General features: G+C 44.3%; 1 protein-coding gene across 2 annotated transcripts in view; it reads left to right on the forward strand.

Annotated features, from left to right (window-relative positions):
• Window positions 1-25019, forward strand: part of TBXAS1 (thromboxane A synthase 1) — a 149991-nt gene that overhangs the window by 12353 nt on the left and 112619 nt on the right. For both annotated transcript variants that reach the window (XM_067747185.1, XM_067747184.1), the window contains exons 2-3: window positions 21830-21923; window positions 24875-24927. In XM_067747185.1, the coding sequence (XP_067603286.1) occupies window positions 21830-21923; window positions 24875-24927 (147 nt within the window). The remainder of the gene's footprint in view (window positions 1-21829; window positions 21924-24874; window positions 24928-25019) is intronic.

Consider the following 25019-nt stretch of genomic DNA (forward strand, 5'->3'; position numbering starts at 1 on the left):
CTGAGAAGAGTAAATATTGATTCAGGGATGGGGTAGGGAAGAGAGCAGCTGCCACATAAAGGATCCAATTCTAGTCTGGAAAAGCAGGATTGAGGGAAAACATTTCTCAAGTCCAGAAAGACCAGAGGAAGCCTGAAAGCAGAGAGCCTAGTGTGTTCACCATACCCTGAAATACAACAAGCAGGGGATATCCTCATAGACTGTGAGCTGTATCATTTGGGACAAATTCATTGTTCTATACTCGGCAATACATGTATGTATGCTGTTATACCAAGACACGGCTATGGCTGGAAACATAAATTGCTCCAGAATTACTATAAATATTCTCACGGGTGCTGGGGCCCTACTGAGTTATTAAAGAAAAAATATGTTTTAGGATGGTCGCTTGCCCTTCCAGAAACTACCCCTTGGTGCTGGCTAGTGGCTGAAAGGAGAAAGGGTGTGGGCCAGCATCACAAGCCCTGTTAGACACAGTGAACTGAGCTTGAGCTCTGAAAGATACAAATTACATTCTCCTCTAGGAAGCTGCTGGTGAATCTCAGTAGTGACGTGCTCTTGCAATCCAAAATCAGCCATAAACTTTCATTTCCTTTTTTGCTCTAAAAAGGATATGCTGACTGAAACAACTAAAATATAGATTAGTTAGCATACTAATAATAAATACCAAAAAATACACGCCTCAATATACAAAAATCCCCACAAACAAACAAACAAACAAACCCAAAGCCCAACGTTCAAAGTGAGCCAAGGAAAAATGTATTTGAATTAGCGTTTTCTTTCATTAGAGTCAGTTTCTTTCCATGTTGCCTCCTCTGACCACAGGGACCTGTCCCCATCCACATACCCAGGTGTTGGCCTTTCCCATGGCTGGTGACAGCTCTGATGGTCTTCGTACTGGGTTAAGTAGTGTCCTCCCACCCCCAGATTCATGGTCACTTGGCACCTCCGAATGTGGCCTTAATTGGAAATAGTGTGTTCTTAGGGGCAACCAAGTTGTTCATGCTGAATTAGAGTGAGTCCTAATCCAGGACAGATGTCCTTATAAGAGGGAATTTGGACACAGAGACACACAGAGTGAAGATGTTGTGAAGACACAGACACACAAGGAGAACATCATGGGAGGATGGAGGCCGAGATTGGAATGATGTATCTGCACAGGAACTCCAAGGACTGCTGGCAAACGCCGGAAGCTAGGAAGAGCAAGGGAGGGTCTTCCCTTGGAGCCTCTGAGTGAGCTTGGCCTGGCCAACATCTTGATATCAGACTTCCGGTCTCCAGAATTGTGAGAGAGTAAATTCCTGTCGTTGTAAGCCCCCAGTTTGTGGTACTGTTACAGCAGCCCTAGAAGATGACTGCAGTCTCCTTCCCCTCATGAGCCTTGCTGAGCCAGAACAGACCGGTCGAAGGCCTGGCTAGAGGCTCAGGCTGTTCAGTCAGAGAGACCAGGCCTGGGCTGCAGGCTGGCCACTGACCAGTGTGTCAGACACTGGGGCTGGTCTCTACGTCTCAGTTTCCCCATCTGTATAATGGACATAACAAGGATGTTGGTGGAGATTAAAGGCGACCATGTTTATAAAGTGCTTGGTACAATGCCTGGCCCATAGCATATGCTTAATAAATGTTAGCTGCTATTATCAGCCATATGGTTTCCACCTCAGTTTGAAGTTTCCCTGATTTTACTTTTCCAGTAAGAGTCAAGTATATATCTATTCCCTTGGGGATGTACCATGGCATCTGGCACAGAGTAGGCACTAAAAACAACTTTATGGAATGAAGAATGGCACAACTACAACTCATCATAGGAAGAAACAGCTTATAGACTTCATAAGTTTTAGTAACCATCTGGAAAAACCCAAGGTGAAACTTTGGAAGAAGAATGTACTTTAATCAAATTTGTTCATGCTGGGGCATAGGGATGGTCCCTAGTGATCCTTGTCCCCTAGGATTCACACCTTTGCTTAGTCCCCTCCTGCACTGTTCCAGAGTCAGTCAGGTGACCAACAGAATACAGCAGAGGTGACAGTGTATCACTTTTTTTTTTTTTTTTTTGGTGGTACGTGGGCCTCTCACTGTTGTGGCCTCTCCCGTTGCGGAGCACAGGCTCCGGACGTGCAGGCTCAGCGGCCATGGCTCACAGGCCCAGCCGCTCCGCGGGTTCTCTCTCCGCCTTGGGTTGCTTGTTTAGGGGGAAACCAGCTGCCATGTTGAGCAGCCCTATGGAGGGCCCATATGGTGAAGCCTGCCAACAGCTACATAAGTGGGCGTGAATGTGATTCTCTAAGCCCAGGCAAGCTTTAGATCACTGCAGCCTCAGTTGACAGCTTGACAGTATCCTCATGAGAAACCCTCACCCACAAACCTCCCAGGAAACACCCTCCCAGATTCCTGACCCTTGAAAACCAAGTGAGATGACAAATGATTGTTGTTTAAAGCCACTTAGGAGATGGGGGTAATTTGTTACACAGCCCTAGATAACCAATACAGGCGATGAGAAAGGAATGGCCAGGATGAGCCAGGACTGGGACCAGGGACTGTAATGGGAGACATTATAAAACACAGGAGGCAGGCAAGAGGCCAAACCCAGATGGGTCAGACATGCAGATGGTCAGGCAGGTTCTGTGGGTCTGCACATCTGGTCCAGAGCCCAGGGGGGTGAGAGCCACAACCAACCACATCACTGAGCAAAAGTCACTGAGATCTTGGTGACCTTAGACTGGAGACCTTGTTTTACACAATTTCCAGTTGGACCTTCAGCTGACCGCTGTAGCTATGGGGTCATCAAAGGCCAATGAGTGAATATGCCAAGAATTAGGTCAACACAAAGATATGGGGATTACGGTAACAAACAAAATGCGATGGGATTACAATTTTTGAAACACTCACAATATTCTTTTGTTATTTTGACTGCCTGAGTTCTTTAAGTTATCTGCCAAGCTGGGAGGCAGAATGGGATTTCCTAGGCCTGTTCCAGGCTATTGGGCAGGTCACAGTGCAATAGAAAGTTGGAAATATTGGCTGGGTTTATGAAGATGTACGTCAAATCCAGCTGGCAAATATTTTCTGAATGCTTACTAGGCTAGTTATAAGAGAATTTATAGTCATCCGGTGCACCTAGTACAGGTACCTAATGCTCCTTACCCTCCCTGTGGCTACTCAGGGATATTGAGACTCAACAGGCGAAAAAACAGTTCCTTTACTCTTTGCACAGGCCAGGTTTCCCCTTTAAATTGACCTGTCCTTGTTTCAAGTCTTGGGGCCCCATTGACTCAGTGGCAAATCTGATCAGTTATTTGATCCCAGGGGATAATAGAGTCCCGTGAATGGCAACTGTCTTTTCACAGGGGCATCAGAGTCCTTACTCCACAGAAGCGAGCAAAGCTTCCCACACCCTCGATCTTGTAGACTGGTCGAGTTCTAGGCAATTTGCTGCTCTGCAAATGTAAAACAAGAGACACAGAGGCTACTAGCTAAGGGCACAGACTCAGAGCCAGACAGCCTGGGTTTGAATGTCAGCTCCTCCACTTACTAGCTGGACAGCCTTGGGCGAGTGACTTAATCTCTCTGAGCCTCAGTTTTCCCAGCTGCAAAATGAAGATGATCATAATAGCACCTCCCACACAGAGTGTGGAGAGGAGTAAATGAGTTAATGTGTGAAGCACTTAGAACAGCTCCTGGCCCCTGGGAAATAGTCTGTAACTGTTCGCTATTATTATGCAGGATACAGAGGCAAAAGTAGCCCCCTCTGCCCTCTCTGGGCTCAAATGTAATTGTCTTCTGGGGTTCACTCAAGGCAGATGCCTCCCTTTCACAACATCTAAAGGGTTCTTTAAGGATTTCATAAAAACAAAAGGATTAACTACAGATGACTAAGCCCACATGATGGACACAGAACCAGGTACAGTAAATAATGAGCTTAGGCAGGATTATATTCCTACAAACGATACACCAAGTTCTCCTGTTCCTTGTCTGCAATCCCCCTACCATGAAGGAGCCGGTGGCCAAGGAGAATGTCTCTGTGTGCCCAGGATAATCTTGGGTGGGCTCCTGGAGGAGGCATCCCTCAAGCAGAGACTTGAATTCAGGATTTGCCAGGTAAAGAAAAAGGCTGGGTACACCAGGCAGAGAAGAGTGCGCTGGGAGCAGGGTGAGGTAAGCAGGCACCTGGGACACGAGATTTAAGGAGGCACTCACTCTCAGGGTCGTGTAGGAGCAGGGTCAGCACCTGCACTTCCCTGGGAGTGAGTGCCTCCTTAAATTTTGCATCCTAGATGCCTCTCTTGTGTCACCTTAATCCTGGCCCTGGAGAAGAGCACGGGTAAGAGCCTGGAAGGGTGAAACAAGTCGGTATAACTAGCAATGTCCAGGTCATGAAAGACTGCTTGAGGACAGAGATCACCTGGAGTGAGGCTGAGCAGTTGGGCTGGGGCCAGATCATCAAAGGTCTTATGCGCCAAATAAAGGAGTTTAGCGTTGGTCTAAAAGTGACAGGTAGCCAACGAAGAATTCTGAACCGGTCCACAACATGATCAGATGTGCATGTTAGCAAGATTCTTCTGGCACTAGCATGGATGGCAGATTGGTGGATGAGGGAAGAAACTGGAGACTGGGAGTCCAATCCAGGACTCTATTGAGTCCATGCCCAAGGGACAGACAATGATGGCCTGAAATAGGGCAGTGCCAGTCAGAAGTAAGGAGAACTCACTAGAGAAGTGGTTTGAAGGTAGAATTGACGGTACCTGGTGATTGACTGCAGATGAGGTTTGATGGGAAGAGTCAAAAATGGCACAGTTGGGCTTCCCTGGTGGCGCAGTGGTTGAGAGTCCACCTGCCAATGCAGGGGACACGGGTTCGTGCCCCGGTCTGGGAGGATCCCACATGCCGCGGAGCGGCTGGGCCCGTGAGCCATGGCTGCTGAGCCTGCGGGTCCGGAGCCTGTGCTCCACAGAGGGAGAGGCCGCAACAGTGAGAGGCACGTGTACCGCAAAAAAAAAAAAAAAAAAAGGCACAGTTTAGAAGCCATGGGGAGTTATTAGGTAAGATAAGAAGTACACGGACGGCAGTTATCAGGGCTTCCCCAAGTCCAAGGGAAACCTCCCCACGGCCCATTTGTTTTCCACAGGATGCAGTCTCTGGGGGTCAGATGTGTCTTACCCTTTGTACGGTACCCACACTCTCTAAGTATTGCTGATCTGAGATGAGCCACTTCCAGACCCCATCCCCCCATCTACTCATTGGCTTTCCAAGTAGCCTTAAGGTTGTCCAAGTCCTTTTAAAGACTGTGCAGCTGGGCTCAGACCGACACATCACCAAGTCCAGCCTTCCATTCTGGACACGCAGGCCCCAGGGCTCTGACCTGCCTGCGTGATCCGGCCTGGGGCTCTGGGAGGCGAGGGAGGGGACGCAAGGGGGTGAGGGCCTGTCGGGAGGCTGGCGAAGCTTCAGCCGCTTGGGAAGAGCCTTACGAGAGACAACTGGGATCAGAAAGGCAGCTGGAGGGCAGCTGGGTTCTGAGGTGCCGTCCAGAAAGGCTGAGGCAGCGACGCGGGGGAAGGAGGGCCGTGTGCGGGGGGCCAAGCCCGGAGCAGGGGGAAGTACTAGGGCTCACGTGGAGGCACACGCCGGGATGAACTTCCTCAGAGCTAGGTACAGCCACACGCGCTGACCTCGTGCTCCACTAAAGGCCGCAGATCCCTTCCCATGAACTTCAGGGAAGGTCTCCCGCCCTTCCTGCACTTGAGAAGTTTGGAAGATATCAGCTCTGCACACGTTTCCCGACATTCTCATAAAAATAAAGGGAGTGAAAAAGCGAGTCAGAGCTCTTTAAAACATTAATTAAAGACACCATCATTTCCTTATTTAACTGAGGGTTGCTACCTCATTTGGGATTATTAGCAAAGCAAGACAGCCTTTGTTGTGCTTGACAAAGTGATTAACTCAGACTCTAGGTGAGTTTTGGCTTTCTCAACATCTTTTGATGTGCTAAGATTCCCCGGTGAGAACAAACATCGTCAATTACTTAAACAAGCCATTACCCTGAGAGCACGATTACCAGTGAGGCCCAGTCTACTAATTGGCAGATGAAGAGATAGAAAGGAACTCAGGCTCTGGCCTGGACCCTTACCTGTCAGGGAGGAGTGAGAGTCTTTTAAAGCGTCTCGCGGCGATGTTCCTGCTGATCTGGGACGACCTAGTTATTTTTCCATCTCCGCAAAAATGCATCTTGGGCGACTTGAGTCTCTAAAACCCAGAAGCTGCCCGTGGTTCTCGGATGAGAACCTCATGCTCCTGGGCAGGGCTACAGGACTCAGCGTTGGGGGAACACAGAAGCGTTCACAGAAGCAAAGTTCTTGCTTCAAGGGAGTTGGTAAGAAATTCTTTGGCTTGCTTCTTCCCTCACAAGAGCCAAATCCTCCAGCTTCTGGGACAAGTGGGATGAGGCCGGGGCTTCTGTAGGATGCTACGTCCGAGCTGACAGTCCCCTGACACATAAGGAATTCAAGGCCTAAATAAAAGAAGCAGGTTTTCATTTTAAAATATATAAACATATAAAATTAAAGTTATACATTTAAATATATTATAATAAATTAAAATATATTTTATTTTAAAAATACTTACTATAAATATTTTTTTCTCATTTAATTTTTATTGGAGTATAGTTGCTTTACAACGTTGTGTTAATTTCTACTGTACAGCAAAGTGAATCAGCTATACGTGTACATATATCCCCTCCTTTTTGGAGTTCCTTCCCATTCAGGTCACCACAGAGCACCGAGTAGAGTTCCCTGTGCTATACAGTAGGTTCTCATTAGTTATCTATTTTATACGTAGTATCAATAGCGTATATACATCAATCCCAATATAAATATATTTTTTAATGCACTAAGCTGTGACTCTTTTTTTTCCCTCTCCCCACCTAGAAGAGAGGTTTTGGGGAAGATTTTTTGCTGCATTTATATATGTCATTGGTTTTTCTTGTGGGCGGAAGGGGGAACTCAGTCTAGTTAAATTCAGTCAAATAACCAATACTTAAAAAAAAAATTCTAGAAGTGTTTCATAAATATCAGACACCTCACTGGTCTTGTCACATAATTCAACTGCTCTATTTTTAAAATAGAAAGACAAGTCACGTGTGTATTTGTATCGTGAAACTACTTTCTGTGCTATCTTCATCATTCTTCTCCTTTAATTCTCACTGGCACGAAAGGGCAAGGCGGCTTCCAGAACGCTTCCGTGAGAAGTGGCAGAGAAATGGGGAACTAAGGCAGAGGCGGGGCTGAGGTCCTCTCCCTTCTTTTTTTTTTTTTTTTTTTTTACGTCTTTATTGAAGTATAGTTGCTTTACAATGGTGTGTTAGTTTCTGCTGTATAACAAAGTGAATCAGCTATACGTATACACATATCCCCATATCCCCTCCCTCTTGCGTCTCCTGCGCCACTTGCTGCCTTCGGTCCTAGAAGGTGTCAGCTAGTTTTCTTGGGTCGGGCTGGGCACCGGGAGGCGCACCTTAGAAAGCAGAGCTCACTCAGTGTTAAGGCAGGTGCCCAGCGCTTCCTCCACAGGAACCCCCAGAGCTCGCTCTTCTCAGGGACCTCCTGGGACACCACCCCCTCAAAGCAGCAGCCTCTTCCAGCACCTTCACCGGCTATGGGTGACACAGTTCTTCTTTACTGTGCCAGCTTTCACACCTCTATCCTCAGTTTAATGGACTTTTGGAAATTGGCCTGCTTTGGAGGTCCCTGTTTTTTGAAAACTAGCCTTGGGGGAAAATAATAAGTATGAGGACCATTTGCCATTTTTTTTTCCAGTTCAACAAATATGTACCATCCAATGGTTGGACAGAGGAAGTGCTCTTAAGTGATCAAAACACACTTCAGCAGGCACATCCCCTGACACATGATGCTTCTTTGCTGCAAGGATCATAATGTAAATGCTTAATTGACTGCTTGGCATTAGCCATTGAACGTGTGTCGGGTCTCCTAGGCTGTAAGTGCCATGTTCCTGCAGCTTCCCTGGCGCCCAGCACATGCCTGGCTTGTAGGAGACACGCGTGTCCACCTGATGATCCTTGTAACACGTCACCTGTAACACATCGGTTACCATTAGCCCTAACAGTGACGAAGGATGTCATTCCCAGGACTATTCCCCTTCCTGAGGGTAAACTGCTGTCATAGTTTGGAATAAATCCAATGTCAAATGCAGAGCAGCTCTCTTAGGTTCTGAGAAATGAAATACAGGACAACAAGGTTCATTAGAACTGATTCTCCACGTGTACTCTGAAAAAGGACTGAGCTTTCTTCATCGTTCTCTGGCCGCGGTGTTAGACTCCAAGCTGAGCCAGGGCAACCTAAACAGAGCACATTTTAAAATGTGGCCTATTTGGACCAGCCTCGAGAGCCCCGTCTTCCTGGAAGTGCCCTTCTGGACCGTCCGTGCGTGGCCAGTGGGATCATTCTAGGGATTTCCCGAGTTTTAAAATTTCCCATTGTAAAGTGTTTATTTTTACTGTTAGTTTTTCTTTTGTTTTTTTGTTTTTTGGTTTTTTTGCGGTACGCGGGCCTCTCACTGTTGTGGCCTCTCCCGTTGTGGAGCACAGGCTCCAGACGTGCAGGCTCAGCATCCATGGCTCACGGGCCCAGCCGCTCCGCAGCATGTGGGATCTTCCCGGACTGGGGCACGAAGCCGTGTCCCCTGCATCGGCAGGCGGCCTCTCAACCACTGTGCCACCAGGGAAGCCCTTTACTGTTAGTTTTTCTTTATGGAAGTGGTAATGGTTTTCATTTATGGTCATGACATAAAGTTTCCTTCTATTTAAGTTTATTTGAAGGGAAGTTGGAAGCAAGTGCTAGCCTAGGTGATTTGCAGATATGGCAAAAATTGTAAAGATGTTGTACAAATGACTGAATTTAGAAGGTTAACCTCTTAACGCCAATTGAGATTTATTGACTCAACTGACTGAAAAGTTGGGACAAAAATGGAAAAGTTAGGGCTTCCCTGGTGGCGCAGTGGTTGAGGGTCCGCCTGCCGATGCAGGGGACGTGGGTTCGTTCCCCTGTCCGGGAAGATCCCACGTGCCACGGAGCGGCTGGGCCCGTGAGCCATGGCCGCTGAGCCTGCGCGTCTGGACCCTGTGCTCTGCAACGGGAGAGGCCACAACAGTGAGAGGCCCCAGTACCGCAAAAAAAAAAAAAAAAAAAAAAAAGGAAAAGTTAGTTAACTCTATGCACTATAGTAACCAACAGTGGGGTGACTTTATTGTTTTTAAAGTGTAGGCTTTTCTGTAAAATACTTATCTGTCTGCTGGTTAGGTGGTAGGGCCCCTGAAGCCTGGTTCGGGGGCGCCTGAGGCAGAGGCCAGGTGCCTTGCGAGCTCTGGGCGGGGCTGCTACCCACCCCTCTGCAGCTGGGTCATCAGTTCTCTCTAAACAGGAAGCCCTGATAACCTCATGGTCTTCACCCCAGACACTTCTTTTCAAGCACACTCCAAAATACAGTCAGCGTCTATACACAGTACAAGCTGGTGCGGTAGCTGAATAATAGCCTCCAAACACCCTAATCTTCAGGACCTGTGAATTCCACTTTATATGGCAAAAGGGACTCTGAAGATGTGGTTAAGGGTCTTGAGATGGGGAGAGTAGCCTGAATTACCTGGGTGGACCCTAAGTGTAATTACAAGGGTCCTTATAAGAGGGAGACAGTACGAGTCAGTCAGAGGAGTTGATGTGATCCCTGGAAGCAGAAGACATTGGAGTGATATGGCCATAAGCTAAGGATGCAAACAATGGATACTCTCCTGGAGTCTCCAGAAAGAACCAGCCCTGCCGACACCTCAACTTCAGACTAGTGAGACTGATTTCGGACTTTTGGCCCCCAGAACTGTAAGATAATACATTGTGTTATTTTAAACCACCAAGTGTGGGCTTATTTGTTAAAGCAACAGTAGGAAACGAATGCAGTTGGGAAAGATTAATTTACTGAAACAATTCCTTAACTTTCTGATAGGATTCACCATATTGATCTTTTATGTAATGTACCACTAATACATTTAAAATAATTCTAATTACAAAGGATTCAATTCACAAGTTTCAAAATCTATTAAAGTTTTTGAATAGGCATCCACATGGCTGAAATCTCAAACATGATATCACGAAGTATTACCAAGAAATACAGTGGAAGGTCTTCTTTCTGTTACGGTCCCTAGATATCATTTTCCACTAAAAGGAAACAGAGTTTCTCGGGATGATGGCTGATTCAGGTCTGGGGCAAGAAACGTACAAGATGTACCTGGAACAACTTGTCATTTCAGAGAGTGGGGAAGCTGTTCTCCCAAAAAGTACTCGGGAACAAACTTACACGTGCTCCCACTATCCAAAGATGGCACAATCTGATGAAAAAAATAACCATTGCAATGGATCAAAACACATCAAGTATGTTTAAATTGATGAGTTCGTAATGATACAAAAATAGCATGTGCACCCAATGTAAGATGTTATGGAATCAACTCATTATTTTGAAAACAAACACTAAAAGGAAAGAATCAAGCATTGATCCTACTTTTCTTATGTGAACTGTCCTTAGCAGAGGAGAGTAAATTCAGAATTATTCCAGCTAATAAATGAAGAAATATCACCACTTTGCAGCCCCTGGTGAATGAATAGATTTAGGTGGTAATCCTCACAGCTGCTAAGTTCCTAATAAAAGAGACAAGTAGATTGTGAACCTCCTGTGGAGAAGTCTTGCAGAAAAAGCCTCTGGATCAGTGGTTTTCAAACTTGGTTGAACCCTGGAAACACCTGAGGATCTTTTTAAGCTGCTAAGGCCCAAGTCACACCTTAGGCAGTGAAGTCAGCGCCTGGGGGTGGGGCGTGAGGGGGGCGTGGGGCGGATGGGACACAGGCGTCAGAAGTTTGTGAAGCTCCTCCAGCTTCAGACAAATTCGGGAGCCAATGGTTTAGATTCAGCTACTAGGACTGCAGAACGGGTTAATCTACACCATGGGAAGCAACCAGCAGAATTCAGACTGCGGGAAACCCTACGAGACACCACCTGGTTTTGTTGTGTAAAAATGCATAGGGAAAAATGGGGGTGGGGTGGGACTGGAAGGAGAATTTAGAGACTTAAAAATACTTCAGAGGCATCTGACCCAATTACGAACATATGGCCCTTATTTAGATCCTCACTCAACAAACATACTGTAAAGAAAAGTTGTGAGACAATCGGGGAAATTTAAACACTGACTAGATATTTGAGGATACTAAGGAACTATTTTTATTTTGAATTGTGATAATGATACTGTGGTTATTTTTTGAAAGAGTCCTTATATTTTAGTAAAGGGTACGGAAATATTTACAGTTGGAATGATTTGATGTCATGGATTTGCTTCAGAAAAATCTGGGCATGAGGTGGGGGGGAGTAAAGCTGAGACGAGATTGGTCACAAGTTGATAATTGTTAAAGAGAGTGGTAGGTACCTGGGGATTCATTTTACTGTTTTGCCTACTTTTGCATTTCTGTACTAAAACATCAAACTAAACATCTCCTTCCTGCCTCATCCTCATCCCCACAGTTCCATCTGTACAATTGGTAACCTCTGCAATTAACTTCTTATTTAGACTTATAGAGATCTTTTAAATAAACGTACAAGCTTATACAAATAGTTATTTTTGTATCCCCATTTTTTTTACATAAATGCAAACATACTAAACTCAATTTTCTGCATCTTACTATTTTCATGTAATACTGTATCTTGATGGCTTTCCATCTTTGTTGCATAGTATACTATGAATGGATGCATCATAATTTATTTAAACAGTCCCAAACAGATGGGCATGTAGGCTATTCCCAATCTTTTGCTGTTATAAACACACTAAAATAAATACCCCTGTACATATTTATGTTCACATATATGTGTAGAATAAATTCCCAGAAGCAAATGTGATGGATCAGTGGATAAACGCATATGCAAGATACTAGCAAAGAACCCTCCTTATGGGCTTGTACCAGGATAGAAGTAGAAGAGATGGAGAGAAGTGGGCAGATATGGAGACAGAGCTAATTTGAAGATGGAGCTAAAAGTATTTGCTGACAGATCCTATGTAAAGTCTGAAAAATAAAAGAGAAGAATTAAGCATGTCTAATATCAGCCAGCTTCAAGTAAGTTCTGCCTGGGTAGTAACTGACGCCCTTCATGTCCTCAACAAATCTCAGTGATTTACATCAACAAATATTTATTTATTTATTTTTGCGGTATGTGGGCCTCCCACCACTGTGGCCTCTCCCGTTGCGGAGCACAGGCTCCGGACGCACAGGCTCAGTGGCCATGGCTCACGGGCCCAGCCGCTCTGCGGCATGTGGGATCCTCCCGGACCGGGGCACGAACCCGCGTCCCCTGCATCGGCAGGCGGACCCTCAACCACTGCGCCACCAGGGAAGCCCAAATATTTATTTCTTGGTCACGCTAAATGTCTATCATGGACCACTTCCTTCTTTGCTCATCATCATCTTCATTGCAGAACCCAGGCTTCGGGAAGAGCTCTCATCTGGGAGACTACTGGCCTCATGGCAGAGGGAAAAGGACAAATGGCTCATCATGTGTTGCTCTCAAAGCTTCTGCTTGGACATAGCGCACATGGTGTCTTTTCATGCTCAGTTGGCCAAAGAAAGTCACGTGATCAGCCTTATGTAAACAGGGTAGAGATGTATAATCCTCCAACTGGGAGGGATTGTCATATTTTAAATAATTACACACTCTACCACGTCTCAAAGGTTTCTGGCTTGAGCAATTGGTGGGTTGTGGTTGTAACAGTGATACAGAGATGAAAGAGGAGAAGGAACTTTAGGGGGAAAATTGGGTTCAGATTTAGGTATGTTAAGTTTAAAATGCCTAACACACATCAAAAGGGTGCAGCCAAGGTGGTGTCTGGGTAAAGACGAGCTCAGTGGAGAGAATGGAGCTAGAGATAGAAATGTGGAAGTTACTGACATATAGATGGTGTTGAAAGTGATGGGACTAATAGAAGGAAAGGAGCCAGAAAAGACTCCTCTGAGGATCAGCCCCTGAGGAGTGATGTCATGAAGCCAAGAAAAGAGAATGTCTCAGGAAGAAGGAAATGTTCATCTGTGTCGAAATGCTGCTGAGAAGCTAGTAAAAAAGAATAAAAACTGGCAAGAAATTACTGGATGGACAAGATCAAAACCATGGCTGACTTTGACAAGGGCAGTGCTGGTGAAGTGGTAGGTACAGAAGCTTACCTGGGAAGATGAAGAGACTATGGCTATAGAAGGGAAGAGAACATGTCTAGATAATGCTTTTAAGGGATTTTACTGGGAAGAAAAAAGAAAACTAAGGCAATGGCTGAAATCAAAGTAGTTTGCTTTTTTCCGTGGATGGAAGACACTAGAATATGTTTGTATGCTGATAGCAGTGATACAGTAGAGAGGGAGAAATTGATGCAACAGAAAGAAGAAACAGTTGAGAATTCTGAGTAAAAGCAGAAGTGAAGCCATTGGCTTTAGAAAGACAAAGGCTCTCTTTCTCTCTCATCATGGTCATCAGCTAATTAGTATCTGTTACTATTATACCTTTGGTTTCTAAGAAACCTGCCTTTGTTCTCAGTATATTCTCTGCCATGTTCTCATGCAGTGGCTTACCAACAACATCTTAGCTTAGAGGACAGAAAGAAACAGGTTAGTGGAGTTCGTACAGCACCTGTTTGAAATGTGACAACTCTGACTCAATCACTTAGCAGCACTGCCACCTTGGGCACACTAATTAATCTTAAGTATTAATTTCCTAATCAGTAATATGAGAAGAATATTTATTTCTATCTCTACATAATTGTTGGCAGGCTCATACAAGACAATGTATAAAAAGTTCTTGGCACCGTCCCTGGTACTTAAGAAAGATTAAAAATTATTATAAATTATAATAATAATCATATACCTCTCTTTGTCTATGTAAGTGTATTTTTCTTGTGCTGTGACAAAGTTGTTGTCAGACTACTAACTACAATGACTGTTTTTGTGGTTCCTACTGGGGAAAGAACTGCACAGTAGTCCTCCTTTTCTTCCCCAGAGGAGTGAAGATTATAAGAAGTCTCCTTTTCTGGGTCTTTGGGAACAAATTATAAACGACTGTTACTTAATTTCATGGATAGAGATGGACAGAATTGAAAAGCAATGGGAAAGCCTTTCAACTCCAAAATATCCGTCCCACTGAGTTTTGCTTGTGTGCATCTTACAGCACATTTTATATTCAGAAGTCTCCTATTAGAATGAAACTATCAGACAATTAAAGTACTACATTTCAAAATGTGTGGGATGCAGCTAAAGAAGTAATAAGAGGGAGATTTATATCCTTAAAAGCATTTATTAAAAACAAAATAATACTGAAAATAAGTGAGCCAAAATGTTAAGAAGCTAAAGGAGGGACTTCCCTGGTGGCACAGTGGTTAAGAATCCGCCTGCCAATGCAGGGGACATGGGTTCAAGCCCTGGTCCAGGAAGATCCTACATGCTGCGGAGCAACTAAGTCCATGCGCCACAACTACTGAGCCTGCACCCTAGAGCCTGCGAGCTATAACTACTGAGCCCACATGCCACAACTACTGAAGCCCGCACACCTAGAGCCCGTGCTCCACAACAAGAGAAACCACTGTAATGAGAAGCCCACACACTGCCATGAAGAGTAGCTCCTGCTCGCCACAGCTAGAGAAAGCCCGCGCCCAGCAAAAATAAATAAATAAATTTATTTTTTAAAAAAAGAAGCTAAAAGAAAACACATACACACCCACACACAAAACAAAGAGTAAACCCAAAGAAAATAGTAGGAAGATCATAATAAAAAATGAGCATAAAATAATGAACTAGACAACAGCAAAAGAGAGAAAACTAGAAACAATCAACAAAAGTAAAAAGTTGGTGCTTTGAAAAGATTAAATAGACAAACCTATAGAAAGACTAATCAAGGAAAACTTTTCCAAGAAAACTAGGAATGGAAGAAATGTCCTTAACCCAATGAGGGATATCTGTTAAAAATCTACAGTAAAATCTTATACTTAATTTTAAAACATTAGATACATCCACATAGAGTCAGAAATAAGAAAAAGATGTTCTCTCTTACTGTATCTTTTAAACACTGTACTCAATGTCACAGCCAATGTGATAAGAAAAGAAAATGAAAAGTGAGACAAAAGGATTAGGAAAAAAAAGAGAACAAACTGATATTATTTGCATAAAATAGAATTGTCAGCATAAGATATCAAAGAGAATCCACATGTAAACCAGAAGAACTAATAAGAAAGTTTAGCAGGATCATGATTACAAGATGGGCATAAAAAACCAAATGGTGTTCCTACACATGAGCAATAAAAATAACCAATATATGTAAACAGCAAAAAGATACTCTGTGCATAAAATTACAAAACGTTCCTAAGACAGAGAATGAATCAATGGAGAGATATAACATATACACAGATGAGAAGACTCAGTGTTATAATAACATTGGTACTAATTTATAAATTTAATGCAATTCCAATAAAAATTCCAACAGGATTTTTCATCAAACTAGACTCATTCTAAAATTAATATGAGAAAGTAAGATATACTTTCTCTATACTATATACTCTCTACATAAAAAGGTATAATAGAGTTATAATGGTGAGTCATTGGCATAAGTCAGACAAATGGATCAGAATAGACTCAAGCACCTGTCTTACCGAGGTGTATGATGGAGGCAGCATTATAAATCATTGGGCAGAGAGGGGCTGGTGCAGCAAGCACACTGTCTCTTTGCCAACCCTTTATAGAGGTGCACTCAGCTGTGGGGCAAGATTATTTTTCCCAGGGTCCCAATGACTTATCTGTTCTGATGGGCCACCTCCTACTGTAGAACCTGGCTTAACACATCATCCTCTGATGATTGATTTGGCTTCTCAAGTACCTGAAAAGGAGGTGCTCTGAGTAGATACATCGGTTTCTTGCTCCTGGAAAAGGACACCTACTCTTATAAATTAGTTAATGAACTTTCTGGTTTGCAGGTTATATCTTAGGAGCTAACTTAACTGCTACTAACTGACACATGAATGAATGTACACTAGATGGTTTCCAGCCCTGAGAGCAAGGTCAAGAGAGGGCACTGAACATGAAGATGAGGATGTGAAAAGAAAGATGAGGTGCTAAAAGGGGAACTGAGAAGACCTCATATGGAAACTCTGTTTCCAAGAACTCCTGTCTTGAGGCATGACTGAAGCAATTTCTATATAGTTTCTTTAATCGTCATTGTAGGGGAAGAATGGGGCAAGGAGGAAGGAAACAGAACTTAAAGTCAACTAACAAGACTGTAGCTAGTTATTTTCTAAACAAAGTCTGGTCAGAATTCATCTGCTAATCTTCCTCTCCCTGCCCAAATGTGTGCTTGGAGTCAACTCACAGTCACCTATTGATGACTGCTCATTTCCCAACTAATTTTTTTTTTTTTTTTTGGCGGTACTGGGGCCTCTCACTGTTGCGGCCTCTCCCGTTGCGGAGCACAGGCTCCAGACGCGCAGGCTCAGTGGCCATGGCTCACGGGCCCAGCCGCTCCGCGGCATGTGAGATCTTCCCGGACTGGGGCACGAACCCATGTCCCCTGCATCGGCAGGCGGACTCTCAACCACTGCGCCACCAGGGAAGCCCCCAACTAATTTTTTAACCAATTGGTGTAGCACAATTCTGCCTGCCACCTAGATAAACTGTGGTGGGAATAAAGGGGGAAAAGAAAGAGTAATTTCAAAGCTGGGAAATATTTTTTAAGTTGGAGGACAAGGGATGGCAAAAAATGTTCTCTCTCTCTCTAGGAATGAAAATAAATGCAGACATCGAGATATACTGATGTGTCTACAAAATTTGGAAAAACTTTATGAGAGTGTTTGGTGAAATGGATACACTGACACTGAGACTAACTGGGACAAACTCTCTGGAAAGCAGTTTGGCGTTGCACGCCAGTGCTTAAAACCAGTGACTCAGGGATTTCAGATCTGGATAAGCTTCCTGTGTAAAGTGCCAGAAAAGCTTGACGCATAGAGATGTTTATTGTTGTGGCATAACTTAAATTAACTAAGAAACTGAAAACACCCTAAATATGTAACAATAAAAATAGTTTAGTAAATTATGATATGTCCACAAGAGCAATATATAGCCATAAAAATAATATTCATAAAGGATTCATAACATGGAGATTTTTTTCCTGATGGTAAATGGAAAAAGTGGAAATATAGAGAAACAGAAAAAAATTATAGAGAACAGGATCTCAGATATATAAAAAATATACTCAGAAAAAACTACAATTATAATAAAATGAGGGTAGGCTTTCTCCCTAATATTTCTAGATTTTTTTGCTCAAATTTCTATCAAGCATTTCAAGATTCATTTTCTGGAAAGCTAGCAAACCTCATCTTCAGCTCCCATGTCTTAAAATCTTTTGAAGAGGCAAAAATGTAAGCCCTTGTCTAATAAAGTTTCTGATGTGGTCACAACCTTTTACGGAATTGCTGGCAAAGCCTTTAATGGTCGTGCATGTCACCAAGCGTAGAGTAACCATGACAAAGGGCTTCTCTTCTTCAAAGTTGGGACAGGTGGGTTACCTCGCACCCCCCGGGCTTTACCTCTTCCTGGAACACCGTGATTTTTATCCCAGGAAAATTGATATTTGCCAAAAGAATCTTGCACCATTTCAAAAATATAAATAGCCACTGAAATTTCCAAAAGCAGCTCACTAAGTAGACATTCTTTGATAGGGATTGTGAAGACATAATGAATGGGCCGAGGAGCTGGCTGTTCCCAGAAGCACACAAGAGAGAAACCAACTCCTCCTCTATGGCCGCTGCTCAAGAGACACAATGAGGGACTCTTAGAGGACAAGCCATTGTTTGACTCTTTTCTACTTTGGCTCCAACCTCAATCAGCTCATCTCTTTAATACACAGTTTATCCAAATGTCCCCCAATTTATCACGAGTGGCTTCTTGGGCTAAGCGATGGGCTGACCACTCTTGTTGAATGCATCAAGAAAGGACTTTGTCTTGGGGAAGACAAAGTATTGGGGAATTTCTTATGTTGAAAATGATCCCATGTGGTTCCATTTACTTTGAGAATGGACAGTAGAAGGAGCACCACCGGTACTGCAGGATTTGTATCCTATAGGGATAACTGACTACTTTGGTTGTAGAAGTGAAACCAAAGGATGCTGTCTGAAGCTACTACATATCCTTTCCGTTGGCGTTTTCCAACTTAAGTATCCTTAATGTAAACAATGATAGATGTTCATGTTCATAATTGTGGAATACACTTGCATTAGTTCCCATCAAAGAGAAGCTATTCTAAAAATCGCTAGATGGTTTCCAGCCCTGAGAAATGGTGGCTGCATGATGTCTGCCTATTACCTGATTTACTAGCATCCCTGGCCACCAGCACGTTTTTGATGGCTCAGGACTTAATGGCCCAATTTGACATAAAAAATTGCTTTCACAGTGACAATTTTAAAAAATCATAAATTTATTGATTTATTTTTGGCTGTGTTGGGTCTTCGTTGCTGCGCGCGGGCTTTCTCCAGTTGCGGTGAGCAGGGGCTATTCTTCGTTGTTGTGCGTGGGCTTCTCACTGCGGTGGCCTCTCCTGCTGTGGGGCACGGGCTCCAGGCACAGGGACTCTAGAGCGCAGGCTCAGCAGTTGCAGCGCATGGGCTCAGCTGCTCCACGGCATGTGGGATCCTCCCGGCCTGGGGCTCAAACCCGTGTCCCCTGCATTGGCAGGCGGATTCTTAACAACTGTGCCACCAGGGAAGCTCCCCACAATGACAATTTTTAGGGTAACAGGAGACATTTAAAAAAATTATTTTTTCATTGACTCTCTAAAACTCATTCATGGGTATTCCTGGTGTACCAGTTTCCTAGAGCTGCCATAACAAAGTAACACAAACTGGGCTGAATATACCAGAGTTTGTTGTCTCACAGTTCTGGAAGGCAGAAATCTGAAATCAAGGTTTTTGCAGGACGATGTTCCCACTGAAATCTGTAGGGAACAATCCTTCCTTGTCTCTTCCTAGCTTCCAGTGGTTTACTGACAATCTTTGGCGTTTCCTGACTTGCAGCCATGTAACTCCAATCTCTGCCTCTGTCATCACATGGCATTCTCCCTGTGTCTCCATGTTTCACATGGCATCCTCTTATGAGGACACCAGCCGTAATGGATTAGGGGTCCACTCTACTTCAGTATGACCTCATCTTTAATTACATTTGCAGCCACCCTATCTCCAAATAAGGTAATATTCTGAGATACTGGGAGTTAGGACTTCAACTTATTTTACGGGGGTGCGGCGTTGGGGTTGACACAATTCAACCCCTAACTCCTTAAGTCCATGGATTCTGGTTTAGGAGCCTGTTGAGACAGAGCGGAGCCTGGGACCAGAGAATATGAAACATGGATGCAGAGAAGGAAGTGGGAGCAAATGGAACCCACTTTGCAATTTTGCTCAGAAGTCTGGAGACAGTGATCTCTCCCTGCAGATTTTAGTTCAAGGCCTCTAGTTACTGATGGCAACATTTGGCCAATTCCTAGCTGAAGACGCTTAAGTTCTATACTTGACTCCAGGCTGCAAACTGAAGTTTATGGTTGTGTCCAGAACATTCTCTGCTGACGCCATATGCTTGGAAATGTCTGAATTTTGTGCAGAGACACACAGTGGTATTTTTGTAAGTGGAGTTACATAATTAGGGCATGGGCTTGCATGATAATTAGCATGTGTAATTAGGCACAGACTTCTTGTCCTTTAATTAGACAATCAAGACATCTAATTACAAAATTAAGATGTAATTACGTGGCCCAAGATCGACATATTTCTTTCTACCCATTAGAGATTACATTTAGAAAATAATTCACAGAAACCGATGAAAAAATGAACTAGAAACCAGATTTGAGGATGTTGAAGGGAGTGTTAAGTGGACTGGTAAGTCTCCTCTGGTCTCTCTTTCCTCTTACATGTGAAGGGGGTTATTTAAAACATCATAGTCTACTTGAATCACTTTTACACACTCTGCTGTCAACCTTTGGCATACACACTAATGAAGAGGAATGTTGGCATGACTAATCCATGTAATTCACACATGGCCCTTGAGTGTGGTTTGTAATTACACTTGAACGTGGACTTAAATGTGATGTCCTGGGGATTCATTCAAACCCAATAATGCAGCTAATATGGTAGAAACCTTGCTCGGGAAAACTGGGAGGAGAGCCCGCTTTCCCTTTCTGCCCTGGCTTGGCTCTCCCTGTAGCCACTTTAAAGGTAGCTGCTTTGCTCAGAATAACACAAAACAGTTAACCTGTTGTCACTTCCCTGATTATTTGAGTATTCACTGCAATGTTCTTATTTTAAGTGCTCCTTATTGGACAGCAGGCAGCAAAGGGGAAGGTCCGAGTCTACAGCAAACATTCCATCTTTCTAATGATACGTGAGCCTTAGAGCAGTGGGGTTTTTTAAGTTCCAGTACTCCTTTGAAGTCTGGCTATATGAATATTCTCCATATTTTTTCTTGCTCTTAAATTGAGATTTGGCTAATCTTTGCATGATGCTAGACACCCAGTCTGACTCATTAATTTTTCTGAACTAACTGAACTTTTGACCTAATTGGCTGGCTGATTAGGGATTACAGCCATATGTCCAGGTTTTTCTAAGCCAATTCTGACTTTCACTATGTTATCCCTCTGTTCCCATAAACTGTTGAAATATCCTAGTAATTCCAGTGTTTTGACAGCCACACTGCACTCCTCAGACTGCCGCTTTCTCCTGGAAAGTGGCACAGAAATCTGTCGGGCCACGTTTCCTGATTTGGGGTAAGGAAAATATGCTTCCCATATGGTTTCAGGCCATGAAAACAGACATAAAGAGTTTGTAAGTGCTTGGTGATGAGGTCTTGTCTCCATGGTGTGTCCCTTCCATCCCAATTTTTTATTTTTCTCTATTAGGCCATGGAATGGGATGAGGGATATGTCCAGGGGTCAGTTTTGACCAAGGAAAACCACATATTTGCACAGGGAACTGATTTTTGCCATTGTTACTTTTTTTGCTTTGCCTTGTAAGACAATTGTTCATGGTAGATTTAAAGGCCGAGCAGCTGAAGTGGGGAGAGGTGCAGTTTGGTTGGTTTTTTTTTTTTTGGTGGGGGGATGCCCACGCTGCACGGCTTGTGGGATCTTAGTTCCCCAACCAGGGATCGAACCCGGACCCTAGGCAATAAAATGGCAGAGTCCTAATCACTGGACTGCCAGGGAATTCCCAAGGTGCAGTTTAAAAAAAATTTTACTGGGACTTCCCTGGTGGTCCAGTGGGTAAGACTCCGCGCTCCCAATGCAGGGGGCCCAGGTTCGATCCCTGGTGGGGGAACTAGATCCCGCACACATGGCTCAACTAAGAGTTCGCATGCCGCAAGGAAGATCCCGCACACCTCAACTAAGACTCGGCGCAGCCTAAATTAAATAAATTAATTAATTAAATTTTAAAAAAAGTTACTGATGGAAATTGTAGGTGGGGAAGGGTCATTTGGGCTACATCATCTCTAAGCGGACTTCCAGCTAAGAGATCTGAGGATGACTTGATCTCAAGCCTGTTATCAGGAGTTTACTGAGCTCTGTTCATGCCACTCCCTCACCTCTAGGCCTCCACCTCTTCAGTCCTTAGATGCCGTCAACTGGAAACTTTCTCTACCCTTACTTCTAGTGAACTCAATAATTCTGATTTCTAACAGGGCCAGAAGTGTGACTGCAAACCTGTGTCTTGGTTTTTAAAACGTGCTTTTCCCTTCAGGTACTCCACCTCAGCATTTTCAAGACTAGAGAAGTTGGGCATCAGACATCCCAAGGCTTCTCCTTTTATTGGAAACTTGACATTTTTCCGCCAGGTAAGGGCTGCCTTCCACTGTCTTTCGGCATAAGATGCTCTGAGCCCAGTGCAGCTTTACCCACAAAGCATTGCTCTCGTCTAGGTCGCCCACACCCAGGGAGGTCTATGTGCGAAGGCGCCACGGAATGAGCCTTCCTCTGCTTGCATCAATTCTTATGTGATGAGAATGATCCCTCACTGATCACTCGTCAATACATACTGAGTCCTGGTATCCATTCATTCATCCAAAAACCCAATTAATGAGTGTCTAAGGTGTGCCAGGCCCTGGAATGTGGAAGAAGTAGAAGTTGCCCATGCCCTAGCGCTAGCATGGGTGGTAGAGATGGTAGCTGCGGTTGTCCTTCAGAGGAGAGAGAGTTCCGTCAGGGCTAGAGTCATCCTGGAGGACTTCCTGGAGGAGGGAATCTGCAGGAGCGATAGACACAAAGACAAGGACACACACACCAGGTGGGGAGCAATGACGTGTGTGATTGCACCATGTGAGAAAGAGGGCACAGCTTGGGAAGCAGCATGGACTAGAAAGAGGAGATTGGGGAGTGCCAGGGAACACCACTGTGTGTGTGTGTGTGTGTGTGTGTGTGTGTGTGTGAGAGAGAGAGAGAGACAGAGAGACAGAGAGACAGAGAGACAGAGAGACAGGCTAGAACACTGACAGTCCAGAAAGGCAAGTGAAGAACTGTGCGTGTCCCATCACTGGTGCATAGAAGTGGGGAGGGGGACACCAAAGAGGAAGATTTCTCTGCAAGGGGGAGGATTTAGGTCAGGTCTGTAGAATCCAACTGCTGTTGAGGTCTGTCTGGATGTGAAGTGGTGAGGGCTTGGCCCGGGTGGAGATGAGAGTGAAAGAGAAGAACAGCGGGGGCAAAATTAGTAACTCTTGTGGCGAATTAGGTGTGGAGGATTCAAGGGAGAATGGCCGTGAGTTGACAAAAATCAAAGTCGGCAGGTTGGCTGGTTTAAGGAGGTACCTTTGATTTGCCAAAGTAACATGGAAGTGGAAATGCCAGAGGGCATTTGGAGATAGGGGCCCAGGACTCTATCTTCGGAGGTTATTTTTTTTTCTCACGTTGGGTTTTCTCAGAAGCCAGATGATTTATTCTGCTAACTCCTGGGGGTGCTGCCACCAGACCCGACATCAGGAGCCTACAGATCCTGCATGTGAAGAGCCACTAAGCCAAACAAAGGCAGGAAGTATGAAATTGGGGCCAATCCTGATAATATCCCCTGAAGATCTCTTTAGGATTTCCCCACCCCTGCCCCCGGAAAGGCTGGCCCCTGGCGTTAGATAGAAAATAACATAGACTATTTCTGTCCTTTTTCCTTCCCATCTCAGTTTCTCTTCTGTTCCTTTCTGTCCCTTTCTCAGTCCAACACCCCTTTCCACTCTTCATTGCTGTTTCTCTCTTCCCAGCGTTCTTTTTAAACACCTCCTTCTCTCCTCTCTAGCTCAGGGGTGGCCAGGCCACAACTTTCAGCCCACAAACAGCATCTCATCAAGGCTCCCCATGAGCTCCTTGGAGCAAGTGTGAAGACATTTCTAAGTACCAAAACAGAACAACAGACCAGATAGGAAATTAAAGCAAATAAATGTCACATATTTCTGGGGGGAAATGATCAGTTGCCTTCAGTCAAGTAATTAATTTAGTCTCAGCATTTTGAGGAAAGCTGTATTCCCGTCGATGTGACAAGAACACTGTGCCCTGCCTCTGGATAATTTCCACATATGCTCCCTTTCTGCTCGTCATCCTTGTAGCTGCAAACCCTGCCCAGTTCTTGCTAGAACACAGTTATCTCACTGACCGTTTCTATAGTCACATGAGCTTTCTTTGATAGACGGCAAGCTTAGACGGCATAGGTAGATTTAATGAGCCTGGGACGGATTTCCATTAAGAGCACCCACCTCTTCTACCCCCCAACTCTCTACTCTCACCCACACGTCGTATATCTGCCTGACCACTCCATTCCCACAGCACAAGTCTAGAGCGTTTTCCTGTCCACTGGCTCCATCCCAACCTGAGAATATTTTCATGTTTACTTCTTTCCCACAACACGATGGATCCAGCCATCTCCAAGCCTTCACCCACACCATCCCCCTGTGTATATCTGCACACATACTCCACCCCTACAGCACAATGGGTCTAGCATTTTCTGACCCTCTACCCCTACTCCACCCCAGGTATATCTCCAGGAATCCTCCTTTCCCACCCCAAAGTGTGTCTAATATATAAAGTCGCTCTAAGGTTCTTATGCTTTGAATACGTTGATTTTAGTTAAAATTTAACTTGGATCATAATTCAGAATTTGTGATCATTTGGGTACACTCAGCAGACGTTTACGCATATAGTGGCTGTCAAAAGAGGTTTGGCCCCCCAAAATAATAATATAAACCAAATGGCAGAGGAGAATGTGAACATAGTTGAGAAAGCAAAAAATTTTCAAATATTTTAGCAGCAATTATACAAAAACAGGATAAGTACAGATGATCTCTTCTGTCCATTAAAGCAGAGCTGACTGAGACTTTCTCTTGGCAGTATTGTTTTTTCACGCAACTAGTGTTTTTTGTTTTGTTTTGTTTTGTCTTGCTGTACGCGGGCCTCTCACTGTTGTGGTCTCTCCCGTTGCGGAGCACAGGCTCCGGACGCGCAGGCTCAGCGGCCATGGCTCACGGGCCCAGCCGCTCCGAGGCATGTGGGATCTTCCCGGACCGGAGCACGAACCCACGTCCCCTGCATTGGCAGGCGGACTCTCAACCACTGCGCCACCAGGGAAGCCCATCACGCAACTAGTTTATTCTAATACTTCAAAATACTTGAAAACAATATAACTTCAATTCTTTTTTATTGTTTATGTAACTGTGTTCTCACTATTCCAGACTTTCTTTCTGAATAAGTTTGAATATTTGAAATGTTGTTTCATCTGATTCTTACTACAGTGCTCTGTTTGCTGCAGGGTTTCTGGGAAAGCCAGATGGAGCTCAGAAAGCAATACGGACCTCTGAGTGGGTAAGAGGGAAACTCCATTCTTCTACCATATATTTTGATTTGTGTGTGTTAAATTGATATGGAAGGAAGGACAAGAACGGGAATGTGGCATG

Source organism: Pseudorca crassidens, chromosome 8 (assembly GCF_039906515.1).
Source record: "Pseudorca crassidens isolate mPseCra1 chromosome 8, mPseCra1.hap1, whole genome shotgun sequence".
Taxonomy (NCBI): domain Eukaryota; kingdom Metazoa; phylum Chordata; class Mammalia; order Artiodactyla; family Delphinidae; genus Pseudorca; species Pseudorca crassidens.